Below are 14,203 nucleotides of genomic sequence, written 5' to 3'. Positions count from 1 at the left end.
CAAGAGGACTGGGTCTCAATAGACAGCGTGAAACCAGCGTTTCTCGAAGGAAGCGACACCGCCTCCGCCGGACCTGGCAGATCCAGAGTTCCACCTCAAAACAAGGCGCCCAAACGAAAGAAAAATCATCAAACGACAACAAGAGGAAGAGATCCTTACGCCGACCACCGGTGCGCCCCTCCGTTCAAAAACAAGAGGAACCCTCCGACGCCCGAAAAGATACGAAGATTAATCATCAGCACTCTACGCCGCCCGATGTCTTGGGGGGGAGTACTTATAAGACACCGCTCCCTTCGTCGTCCAGAAAATCAACAAACCATTTATTTATTTGAATTCTCCTTTCGCCACACCGTGGTTTCCCATGTATATGTATTCCGCTCTATCAGAGCTACATTTTGACATATGTATCATTTCATTACATGTTTCTGTTAACTCATAATTCGTATATTTGTAAGTGTAAGAAAACTCATATATTTTGGCGGGCACCTCAATCTGATTTGGCGCCAGCGCCATCCTACCTTTCCGTCCGCACCTTGTAATATACTCCCGTGCACATTTGAATAAAGTATCAGTTGATCTTGGTGACGCTTGTCTCACTGTCCTTACATATATATATATATATATATATATATATATATATATATATATATATATATATATATATATATATATTCTTACGAAGCTGGTTTAGTGTAAAGTAAATATCATAGTTTATTGATAATTTTATCGATATTTCATAAATTCTTTTCAATTGTGCAACTGAAGAGATGATGCCCAGCCTGTATAATGAGCTTCTCGTCATGTAGATATAAGTATTTTACGTAAATCACGTAAGACTTTCGTCGTGAATTTCATTGTACTTTTTTATTCAAGTTAATATATGTAATTTTAGGTAATTTTTTAAAAATTAACTTTTTATTTCATGTATGTTTGGTACGGAGTCTTACATAGTCTATTTGAGATTGTTGTAGGATTCGTGCGGGATATGAACTAGGGCTTAGGTAACATTCTTTTATATTTTACGATGTAGTGCGCCATGTTTGAGAGAGAATGTTCCAATACATGTGCTATGGAAGATTCTAAACCATGTGCTTTAGAAACGATGCAAAGGAGCGAAGGCCTGGTGAGAGGATGCTATCTTTTTTCTTTTATTTTGGGGACAAAGGGTGGGCGGAGCTAGCTGGGAGAGTCGTCTTGCGGGTGCGTTGGTATACATCTGAGAGTTGCCAGAAACCACCTGACATTTTTATCTAATTGGTAACTCTGACGCCCTTAGGCAAAGGCTCACGCTTCCCAAACCCTTTGGAAACTTCTGGAAATAGCAGTTAGGTTTCATATAAAAAGGGGACACTTAGGTTACCAATTAGATAGAGTTAGAGATTGAGACAGACCTGCAACCTGAAGATAGCCTCCTTCCTCTCTCCCTCTCTCACGCTAACAAACCAGTGTATTGTCGAAAGTGTTCAGTATGTCCTCTCCTAAGTGACCCAAAGCAAATCGTGTGTCATAAAGATATTACCCAATTTGATACACAATAGAATACCTCCAAGCTCTAAGAATAATACGAAACTCCCAGGCAATAATATATAGGAACACTGAATATCTAAAGGTTTCTTTACTTTGCACTTAGAATAAAGCCGGGTGATTACTTTGTACGGGAACTATTCTTAAATCAACCTCGTATTTTGGTTCTTAGTCAGGGGATACGAGCAGAGCACAGAGATAAATATTTGTGATTGAAACAATACACACTTTACCCCCCAAAAAATATATTCTATTAAAAAAAAACAAATTAAAAAAATTAATATCCAAAAATAAATCACTCGTGTGTGTGTGTGTGTGTGTGTGTAGATTGCCGCTGGGCAGCCCTTAAAAAATAAATCACTCGAAATATTAAATCTGATCTAGACCTTAGGCTAAAACAAAAATTATACTTCGAAAAAATTATACAATCATTTGTTTCACTAGAAATTAATTCATGAAAATATTCAATTTTGCCAATTAATGAAAAATTTTGACAATTTAACACTATGGAAAAATAATCATATTTATACTTACATATACTTATCTGTTACTCTTTGGCTCGCACGAGGTTACCGAAAGGTTTAAGCAAAATAAATACACGGCATTGTATAACCTAATCTCACACAGCCAGTCATAAAAAGATTTATTATATAAAATGTACTTATTAACATAAAGGGTCTAAGTTTGATTTCACCAGTTGTTTCTATTTTGAGCTTTTAAATCAATACTTCTATATTCATCATCTCCTACTACATGCATCATAGTCCTCAGACATTTATGCGCAAGTCTTCCAACTCTTCATGACTCATGTCCATACAGTAACACAGATCTCACTAAACTAATATATAGCCCGATTACTTCCACCAACGAAGATGGGAGGAGGTTATATTTTTGCCCCTGGTTGTCCGTTTGACTTTTTTTGTGAACTTTCTGGCCCCACATTTACTCATGGGGTAGTCAAACTTTCAGAAATTAATCTTCATGTTGAGACGTGGAAGTTATTCATTGTTGAAAGTCTTAGGTCAAAGGTCAAGGTCGAGCAAAAGGTTGACTGAACTTAATTCTGGGTAAGGCAAGCTGATTTCGAGAAATAAGCTGCCGTGGTGGAGGGCTGCACTCTCAGAATGTTTTTCTAGTTTTTATATGTTATTTCAGGCGATTTGATTTTCAAATTTTACTTAAACTAGCCATTGTCTTATTTTTTTTGTGCAATCTTTTATTAAAATCCAACTCTAAAGACCCTGTATTAGAGATTATAGTCTCTAAATACTTAAAGGATTCTACCTCTTTAACCCTTTCTCATTCCAATGATATTTCATCTTCCATTGCATATTCTGTTCTCATTATCTCTGAATTTCTTCTATTTATCTTGAGCCCAACCTCCTGTGATATTTCATGCATTCTGTTAAGCAAGCGTTGTAAATCCTGTGGTAATGTGCTAATACGGACAAAGTCATCAGCATAATCTAGGTCCGCTAATTTCCTATTACCAACCCTGTCCAATCCTTTACCAACTGTTCTACTTATTACAAAATCCATGAGGAGGCTAAACAACAGAGGTGACAACACAATCCCTTGGAGTACTCTACTGTTTAATGGAAATTCATTTGATAGGACTCTACTAACATTAACTTTGCACTTGATATGCTCATGAACAAATTAACGAAGATTTCCATAATAACGCAGGACTCTCCCCAAACTTGGTTGGTGAACACTATCAAAAGCTTTTTCATAGCCCACAAATACCATCAAAAATGGATTTCTATATTCTACGCATTGCTGTAAAACATGCCTCAAAATGTAAATTTAGTCGGTGCAACTTTTACCTTTTCTAGATTCGGCTTGTTCATCTCTCAGCTTTTGATCAATCTTTTTCTCTAGTCTCTTTAGAATAAGCATACTATATATTTTCATGACAGTGTGATGCCTCTGTAATTATTGCAATCAGTCAGGTCTCCTTTTTTTGCCATTTTCACGAACACTCCTAACTCCTGCTCATCAGGTTTTGCCTCCACGCCACATTCCACTAAATAATCTTGTAAGTATTTTGGGAATCACTTCATTTTCGGCTAATATCATCTCAGCAGTTATTCCATATTATTCAGGGACTTTCCATCTCTTGAGCTTTTTAATGGTAGCTTCTTCTTCAAACACACTGAATTTATTAAACAGAAACTTATTAAATGTACTCTATTTTCATTTGCAACTCCACGAAGACCCTCAACCCCCATCACATCCTCTATACCTTGATTATTCCTTTCAACTTTACCATTAAGGTCACCAATCACAAGTTTCATATCTCTCTCTTTGGGATCTCATCTATCAACCTCTGCATATTTCCATAGTATTCATCTTTCCTTTCTTCAGGGGAATCATTTGTTGATGTATAGCAAAACAATATACACATATTGCAGTGCTTGGATTTGAACTTTGCAAGTATCAGTCTACTATTTACAGCGCTCCACTCAGTTAATGACTTTTCTGCTCGTGGTATCATCATCATTCCTACCCCTTCTCTTCCAACTACATCTGTTCTTCATAATGTGTGTTTATGTATGTATATATATATATATATATATATATATATATATATATATATATATCCCGTTACAACGTGCTTCACTTAAGGCTAAGATATCCAAATTATAGTTCATAATTTCATTCTTCATGGTTCTAACGTTGCAATTGCCAATTTTCAGTTTTTCTTTAATATCTATAAACCGGGAGATTCTTAAAACCCCGCTTTGCCTGGGACTGAGGTCCATTCTATAATTTTCTCTTTCCAATGACTGACTAAATCCATAGAGGATTCTTTGGCTAGATTCATCAAAGGATAGCCAGTTACTTGTGATGCGCAGTGCCTATCTAACTAAGGCAAGAGACCTCTGCCGGTCCATACTAATTCCAGTATTCATCCGCCACGCATCTGGAGTAGAAGCCGAAGAGACAGTTTGTCTATAGCCTTAAATCCAATCCGTCACCCTGCTGCCAGTGACTTCATCAAGATTTAAGGGGTATTTCCTCCACACCCAAAGTTCTCGTTACTCCACCAGGTTACTCATCCACTTGTATAACTGTTGGCAAACATGGATTGCTAAGATATATTGTGTGGGCGCAGGATTGCGTGTTTGTGGGTATATATCCATAACTATAATTTCTTTTAATAGTCAACATATAAAGAAAAATTTAATCAATTTATTATTCAACATATTTTACCAATTCTAAAATATGAATAACCTCAATGACTAACAGATTTTTTTTTATGAATGAACATGCACAAAATATGATAAAAAAATATTTTCATTCACATACTTTAACTAATTCTAAGATATATACATCTTAAATTATGCTCTTTATTAAACACGTGACCTCTTTCCAGAAACATGAGTTCAAAACATCCCAAAACGCACCCGTGACCCTTGATGATAGAGAGTGACCTCGATTGAACTCACCAGGATGACCTGACTTGGGATGCCTCAGCACTTTGTGCCCCAATATGACCTGAAGATTCGCGGAAGCAAATACTTCATAGAATGGAGATTTGGGTAAGTGAGGTATCTACTTCTGTATTGGTGAATTTGTATACGTATTGTTGGGTGCCAAATATTTCCAGTTATAGAAGCAATACATACATGACTTTTCTATAGAATGTTCCTATGCAAAAAAAAAAAAAAAAAAGAAAAAAAAAAAAACCGGCACAGAATCAAACGTATCCAGTTAAACAAACATATACACATATTTATACATTATATACCATGTATGTAATGTATACAGATATGTGTATGTATATGTAGATACATACAAATCTATGCATATATAATACATATACATGCATATATATATACATATATATACCATGTATGTAATGAATACAGATGTGTGTATGTATATGTAGATACATACAAATCTATGCATACATAATACATATGCATGCATATATATATATGAATATAATGTATATACTGTATATATATATATATATATATATATATATATATATATATATATATATATATATATATATATATATATATATATATATATATATATATATATATATATATATATATTCATACAAAATTACATACAAATATGACTACTTCTATAAAATGAGAGAGAGAGAGAGAGAGAGAGAGAGAGAGAGAGAGAGAGAGAGAGAGAGAGAGAGAGAGAGAGAGATGATGATGATGATGCTAAGTAATAGATCCAATGTATGATATTCACATGAAACATGAGCAATCCTCATTTTATTCGATTCAAATATTTGGAACCTGTCTGACACATGAAAAGTCTTAAAACCTAATCTATGTGCTGAGAGATTCCAGCGAATCAAGTGCCATAGAAGGACAATTGAAATGGAGACAGAAAAAGTCTCAGATGTAAGTAAGACATAAAATCCCACGTAACTCATTAATGTTATATGGACGTTTGTACAATCTTGTGGCAAACATTGTATGAACATTACAGTTAATGTTTATATATTGAAATGTTCAGCCAGATTCCGTTTAAACAAAATTAAAAATAATGTTTAAGATAATGTTCAAATACTGCTGGATCCCTATACGGTATTTCAAAAGAAGCTTTGATAAGGTTCAGTACTCAGGAGATTCCTGTCGCCTAATATTCTTTCAAAAGAAGCTCTGCTGATGAGCAAACGGTTCAGTACTAGTGACATTCCTGTCGCCTAATATTCTTTCAAAAGAAGCTCTGATGATGAGCAAACGGTTCAGTACTCGTGACATTCCTGTCGCCTAATATTCTTTCAAAAGAAGCTCTGATGATGAGCAAACGGTTTAGTACTCGTGACATTCCTGTCGCCTAATATTCTTTCAAAAGAAGCTCTGATGACGAACAAACGGTTCAGTACTCGTGACATTCCTATCGCCTAATATTCTTTCGAAAAAGAATCTCTGATGATGAGCAAACGGTTCAGTACTCGTGACATTCCTGTCGCCTAATATTCTTTCAAAAGAAGCTCTGATGACGAACAAACGGTTCAGTACTCGTGACATTCTAATATTCTTTCGAAAAAGAAGCTCTGATGATGAGCAAACGGTTCAGTACTCGTGACATTCCTGTCGCCTAATATTCTTTCAAAAGAAGCTCTGATGACGAACAAACGGTTCAGTACTCGTGACATTCCTGTCGCCTAATATTCTTTCAAAAAAAGCTCTGATGACGAGCAAACGATTCAGTACTCGTGACATTCCTGTCGCCTAATATTATTTCAAAAGAAGCTCTGATGACGAGCAAACGGTTCAGTACTCGTGACATTCCTGTCGCCTAATGTTCTTTCAAAAGAAGCTCTGATGACGAGCAAACGGTTCAATACTCGTGACATTCCTGTCGCCTAATATTCTTTCAAAAGAAGCTCTGATGACGAGCAAACGGTTCAGTACTCGTGACATTCCTGTCGCCTAATATTCTTTCGAAAGAAGCTCTGATGACAAGCAAACGGTTCAGTACTCGTGACATTCCTGTTGCATAATATTCTTTCAAAAGAAGCTCTGATAATGAACAAACGGTTCAGTACTCGTGACATTCCTATAGCGGATCTGATGACGAGCAAACGGATTCAGTACTCGTGACATTCCTGTCGCCTAATATTATTTCAAAAGAAGCTCTGATGACGAGCAAACGGTTCAGTACTCGTGACATTCCTGTCGCCTAATGTTCTTTCAAAAGAAGCTCTGATGACGAGCAAACAGTTCAATACTCGTGACATTCCTGTCGCCTAATATTCTTTCAAAAGAAGCTCTGATGACGAGCAAACGGTTCAGTACTCGTGACATTCCTGTCGCCTAATATTCTTTCAAAAGAAGCTCTGATAATGAGCAAACGGTTCAGTACTCGTGAGATTCCTGTCGCCTAATATTCTTTCAAAAGAAGCTCTGATAATGAACAAACGGTTCAGTACTAGTCACATTCCTATAGCGGCTCCGATAATGAGCAAACGGTTCAGTACTAGTGACATTCCTGTCGCTTAATATTCTTCAAAAGAAGCCCTGATGATGAGCAAACGGTTCAGTACTCGTGACATTCCTGTCGCCTAATATTCTTTCAAAAAAAGCTCTGATGATGAGCAAACGGCTAAGTACTCGTGACATTCCTGTCGCCTAATATTCTTCCAAAAGAAGCTCTGATGATGAGAAAACGGCTCAGTACTCATGACAATCCTGTCGCCTGAAATTCTTTCAAAAGAAGCTCTGATGATGAACAAACGGTTCAGTACTCGTGACATTCCTGTAGCCTAATATTATTTCAAAAGAAGCTCTGATAATGAGCAAACGGTTCAGTACTCGTGAGATTCCTGCCGCCTAATATTCTTTCAAAAGAAGCTCTGATAATGAACAAACGGTTCAGTACTCGTGACATTCCTATAGCGGCTCTGATAATGAGCAAACGGTTCAGTACTTGTGACATTCCTGACGCCGAATATTCTTTCAAAATAACCTCTGATAATGAACAAAAGGTTCAGTACTCGGGACATTCCTATAGCGGCTCTGATAATGAGCAAACGGTTCAGTACTCGTGACATTCCTGTTGCCTAATATTCTTTAAAAATAAGCTCTGATGATGAGCATACAGTTCAGTACTCATGACATTCCTGTAGCCTAATATTCTTTCAAAAGAAGCTCTGATAATGAGCAAACGGTTCAGTACTCGTGAGATTCCTGTCGCCTAATATTCTTTCAAAAGAAGCTCTGATAATGAACAAACGGTTCAGAACTTGTGACATTCCTATAGCGGCTCTGATAATGAGCAAACGGTTCAGTACTCGTGACATTCCTGTCGCCTAACATTCTTTCAAATGAAGCTCTGATGATGAGCAAACGGTTCAGTACTCGTGACATTCCTGTCGCCTAATATTCTTTCAAAAGAAGCTCTGATGACGAACAAACGGTTCAGTACTCGTGAAATTCCTGTCGCCTAATATTCTTTCAAAATAAGCTCAGATGATGAGCAAACGGCTCAGTACTCGTGACATTCCTGTCGCCTAATATTCTTTCAAAAGAAGCACTGATGATGAACAAACAGCTCAGTACTCGTGAGATTCCTGTCGCCTAATATTCTTTCAAAAGAAGCTATGATGATGAGTAAACGGTTCAGTACTCGTGAGATTCCTGTCGCCTAATATTCTTTCAAAAGAAGTTCTGAAAATGAGCAAACGGTTCAGTACTCGTGAGATTCCTGTCGCCTAATATTCTTTCAAAAGAAGCTCTGATAATGAACACACGGTTCAGTACTCGTGAAATTCATATAGCGGCTCTGATAATGAGCAAACTGTTCAGTACTCGTGACACTCCTGTCGCCTAATATTCTTTCAAAAGAAGCTCTGATAATGAACAAACGGTTCAGTACTTGTGATATTCCTTTAACGGCTCTGATAATGAGCAAACGGTTCAGTACTCGTGACATTCCTGTTGCCTAATATTCTTTCAAAAGAAGCTCTTGATGATGAGCAAACTAATCAGTACTCGTGACATTCCTGTAGCCTAATATTCTTTGAAAAGAAGCTCTGATAATGAGCAAACGGTTCAGTACTCGTAAGATTCCTGTCACCAAATATTCTTTCAAAAGAAGCTCTGATAAGGAACAAACGCTTCACTACTCGTGACATTCCTATAGCGGCTCCGATAATGAGCAAACGGTTCAGTACTCGTGACATTCCTGTCGCCTAATATTCTTTCAAAAGAAGCTCTGATGATGAGCAAACGGTTCAGTAATTGTGACATTCCTGTCGCCTAATATTCTTTCAAAAGAAGCTCTGATGATGAGCAAAAGGCTCAGTACTCGTGACATTCCTGTCGACTCATATTCTTTCAAAAGAAACTCTGATGATGAGCAAACGGCTCAGTACTCGTGACATTCCTGTCGCCTAATATTCTTTCAAAAGAAGCTCTGATGATGAGCAAACAGCTCAATACTCGTGACATTCCTGTCGCCTAATATTCTTTCAAAAGAAGCTCTGATGATGAGCAAACGGCTCAGTAGAAGTGACATTGATATCGCCTAATATTCTTTCAAAAGAAGCTCTGATAATGAGCAAACGGTTCAGTACTCGTGAGATTCCTGCCGCCTGAAATTCTTTCAAAAGAAGCTCTGATAATGAACAAACAGTTCAGTACTCGTGACATTCCTATAGCGGCTCTGATAATGAGCAAACGGTTCAGTAATCGTGAGATTCCTGTCGCCTAATATTCATTCAAAAGAACCTCTGATAATGAACAAAAGATTCAGTACTCGTGATATTCCTATAGCGGCTATGATAATGAGCAAACGGTTCAGTACTCGTGACATTCCTGTCGCCTAATATTCTTTCAAAAGAAGCTCTGATGATGAGCAAACGGTTCAGTACTCGTGACATTCCTGTAGCCTAATATTCTTTCAAAAGAAGCTCTGATAATGAGCAAACGGTTCAGTACTCGTGAGATTCCTGTCGCCTAATATTCTTTCAAAAGAATCTCTGATAATGAACAAACGGTTCAGTACTTGTGACATTCCTATAACGGCTCTGATAATGAGCAAACGGTTCAGTACTCGTGACATTCCTGTCGCCTAATATTCTTTCAAAAGAAGCTCTGATGACGAGCAAACGGTTCAGTACTCGTGACATTCCGGTCGCCTAATATTCTTTCAAAAGAAGCTCTGATAATGAGCACACGGTTCAGTACTCGTGAGATTCCTGTCGCTTAATATCCTTTCAAAAGGAGCTCTGATAATGAACAAACGGTTCAGTACTCGTCACATTCCTATAGCGGGTCCGATAATGAGCAAACGGTTCAGTACTAGTGACATTCCTGTCGCCTAATATTCTTTCAAAAGAAGCTCTGATGATAAGCAAACTGTTCAGTACTCGTGACATTCCTGTCGCCTAATATTCTTTCAAAAGAAGCTCTGATAATGAGCAAACGGCTCAGTACTTGTGACATTCCTGTCGCCTAATATTCTATCAAAAGAAGCTCTGATGATGAGCAAACGGCTCAGTACTCGTGACATTCCGTCGCCTAATATTCTTTCAAAAGAAGCTCTGATGATGAGCAAACTGCTCATACTCTAACATTCCTGTCGCCTAATATTCTTTCAAAAGAGGCTCTGATGATGAGCAAATGGTTCAGTACTCGTGACATTCCTGTAGCCTAATATTCTTTCAAAAGAAGCTCTGATAATGAGCAAACGGTTCAGTACTCGTGACATTCCTGTCGCCTAATATTCTTTCAAAAGAAGCTCTGATAATGAACAAACGGTTCAGTACTCGTGACATTCCTATAGCGGCTCTGATAATGAGCAAACGGTTCAGTACTCGTGACATTCCTGTCTCCTTATATTCTTTCAAAAGAACCTCTGATAAAGAACAAAAGGTTCAGTACTCGTGACATTCCTATAGCGGCTCTGATAATGAGCAAACGGTTCAGTACTCGTGACATTCCTGTCGCCTAATATTCTTTCAAAAGAAGCTCTGATGACGAGCAAACGGTTCAGTACTCGTGACATTCCTGTCGCCTAATATTCTTTCAAAAGAAGCTCTGATAATGAGCAAACGGTTCAGTACTTGTGAGATTCCTGTCGCCTAATATTCTTTCAAAAGAAGCTCTGATAATGAACAAACGGTTCAGTACTCGGGAGATTCCTGTTGCCTAATATTCTTTCAAAAGAAGCTCTGATAATGAACAAACGGTTCAGTACTTGTGAAATTCCTATAGCTGGTCTGATAATGAGCAAACGGTTCAGTACTCGTGACATTCCTGTCGCCTAATATTCTTTTAAAAGAAGCTCTGATGATGAGCAAACGGTTCAGTACTCGTGACATTCCTGTCGCCTAATATTCTTTCAAAAGAAGCTCTGATGATGAGCAAACGGTTCAGTAATTGTGACATTCCTGTCGCCTAATATTCTTTCAAAAGAAGCTCTAATGATGAGCAAAAGGCTCAGTACTCGTGACATTCCTGTCGACTCATATTCTTTCAAAAGAAACTCTGATGATGAGCAAACGGCTCAGTACACATGACATTCCTGTCGCCTAATATTCTTTCAAAAGAAGCTCTGATGATGAGCAAACGGCTCAATACTCGTGATATTCCTGTTGCCTAAAATTCTTTCCAAAGAAGCTCTGATGATGAGCAAACGGTTCAGTACTCGTGACATTCCTGTCGCCTAATATTCTTTCAAAAGAAGCTCTGATGATGAGCAAACGGCTCAGTACTTGTGACATTCTTGTTGCCTAATATTCTATCAAAAGAAGCTCTGATGATGAGCAAACGGCTCAGTACTCGTGACATTCCCGTTGCCTAATACTCTTTCAAAAGAAGCTCTGATGATGAGCAAACGGCTCAGTACTCGTGATATTCCTGTAGCCTAATATTCTTTCAAAAGATGCTCTGATAATGAGCAAACGGCTCAATACTCGTGACATTCCTGTCGCCTAATATTCTTTCAAAAGAAGCTCTGATGATGAGCAAACGGCTCTGTAGTCGTGACATTCCTATCGCCAAATATTCTTTCAAAAGAAGCTCTGATGATGAGCAAACGGTTCACTACTCGTTAGATTCCTGTCGCCTAAAATTCTTTCAAAAGAAGCTCTGATAATGAATAAACAGTTCAGTACTCGTGACATTCCTATAGCGGCTCTGATAATGATCAAACATTCAGTACTCGTGAGATTCCTGTCGCCTAATATTCTTTCAAAAAAACCTCTGATAATGAACAAACGGTTCAGTAATCGTCACATTCCTATAGCGGCTCCGATAATGAGCAAACGGTTCAGTACTAGTGACATTCCTGTCGCCTAATATTCTTTCAAAAGAAGCTCTGATGATGAGCAAACGGTTCAGTACTCGTGACATTCCTGTCGCCTAATATTCTTTCAAAAAAAGCTCTGATGATGAGCAAACGGCTCAGTACTTGTGACATTCCTGTCGCCTAATATTCTATCAAAAGAAGCTCTGATGATGAGCAAACGGCTCAGTACTCGTGACATTCCCGTTGCCTGATATTCTTTCAAAAGAAGCTCTGATGATGAGCAAACGGCTCAGTACTCTAACATTCCTGTCGCCTAATATTCTTTCAAAAGAGGCTCTGATGATGAGCAAACGGTTCAGTACTCGTGACATTCCTGTAGCCTAATATTCTTTCAAAAGAAGCTCTGATAATGAGCAAACGGTTCAGTACTCGTGACATTCCTGTCGCCTAATATTCTTTCAAAAGAAGCTCTGATAATGAACAAACGGTTCAGTACTCGTGACATTCCTATAGCGGCTCTGATAATGAGCAAACGGCTCAGTACTCGTGACATTCCTGTCGCCTAATATTCTTTCAAAAGAAGCTCTGATAATGAACAAAAGGTTCTGTACTCGTGACATTCTTATAGCGGCTCTGATAATGAGCAAACGGTTCAGTACTCTTGACATTCCTGTTGCCTAATATTCTTTCAAATAAGCTCTGATGATGAGCAAACAGTTCAGTACTCGTGACATTCCTGTAGCCTAATATTCTTTCAAAAGAAACTCTGATAATGAACAAACGGTTCAGTACTCAGGAGATTCCTGTTGCCTAATATTCTTTCAAAAGAAGCTCTGATATTGAACAAACGGTTCAGTACTTGTGACATTCCTATAGCGGGTCTGATAATGAGCAAACGGTTCAGTACTCGTGACATTCCTGTCGCCTAATATTCTTTCAAAAGAAGCGCTAATGATGAGCAAACGGTTCAGTACTCGTGACATTCCTGTCGCCTAATATTCTTTCAAAAGAAGCTCTGGAGACGAACAAACGGTTCAGTACTCGTGACATTCCTGTCGCCTAATATTCTTTCAAAAGAAGCTTTGATGATGAGCAAACGGCTCAGTACTCGTGACATTCCTGTCGCCTAATATTCTTTCAAAAGAAGCACTGATGATGAACAAACGGCTCAGTACTCGTGAGATTCCTGTCGCCTAATATTCTTTCAAAAAGAAGCTCTGATGATGAGTAAACTGTTCAGTACTCGTGAGATTACTGTCGCCTAATATTCTTTCAAAAGAAGCTCTGATGATGAGCAAACAGTTCAGTAATCGTGACATTCTTGTAGCTTAATATTCCTTAAAAAGAAGTCTATAATGAGCAAACGGTTCAGTACTCGTGAGATTCCTGTCGCCTAATATTCTTTCAAAAGAAGCTCTGATGATGAGCAAACGGTTTAGTACTCGTGACATTCCTATCGCCTAATATTCTTTCAAAAGAAGCTCTGACGACGAGCAAATAGTTCAGTACTCGTGACATTCCTATAGCCGCTCTGATAATGAGCAAACGGTTCAGTACTCGTGACACTCCTGTCGCCTAATATTCTTTCAAAAGAAGCTCTGATATGAACAAACGGTTCAGTACTCGTGACATTCCTATAGCAGCTCTGACAATGAGCAAACGTTTCAGTACTCGTGACATTCCTGTCGCCTAATATTCTTTCAAAAGAAGCTCTTGATGATGAGCAAACGGTTCAGTACTCGTGAGATTACTGTCGCCTAATATTCTTTCGAAAGAAGCTCTGATAATTAACCATCGGTTCAGTACTCGTGACATTCCTATAGCGGCTCCGATAATGAGCAAACGTTTCAGTACTCGTGACATTCCTGTCGCCTAATATTCTTTCAAAAGAAGCTCTGATGATGAGCAAACGGTTCAGTACTCGTGACATTCCTGTCGC

General features: G+C 38.1%; 1 protein-coding gene across 1 annotated transcript in view; it reads left to right on the top strand.

Moving 5' to 3' along the window:
• Positions 1-14,203, top strand: part of LOC137658648 (uncharacterized) — a 194,463-nt gene that overhangs the window by 64,566 nt on the left and 115,694 nt on the right. Inside the window, exon 2 of the mRNA XM_068393593.1 lies at positions 4,904-5,069. Coding sequence (XP_068249694.1) covers positions 4,996-5,069 — 74 coding nt within the window. The 5' untranslated portion in view covers positions 4,904-4,995. The remainder of the gene's footprint in view (positions 1-4,903; positions 5,070-14,203) is intronic.

The sequence above is a fragment of the Palaemon carinicauda genome, chromosome 19 (genome assembly GCF_036898095.1).
Source record: "Palaemon carinicauda isolate YSFRI2023 chromosome 19, ASM3689809v2, whole genome shotgun sequence".
NCBI lineage: Eukaryota > Metazoa > Arthropoda > Malacostraca > Decapoda > Palaemonidae > Palaemon > Palaemon carinicauda.
The sequence above is the reverse complement of the archived record's forward strand: the minus strand, read 5'-3'. Positions and strand labels throughout refer to the sequence as shown.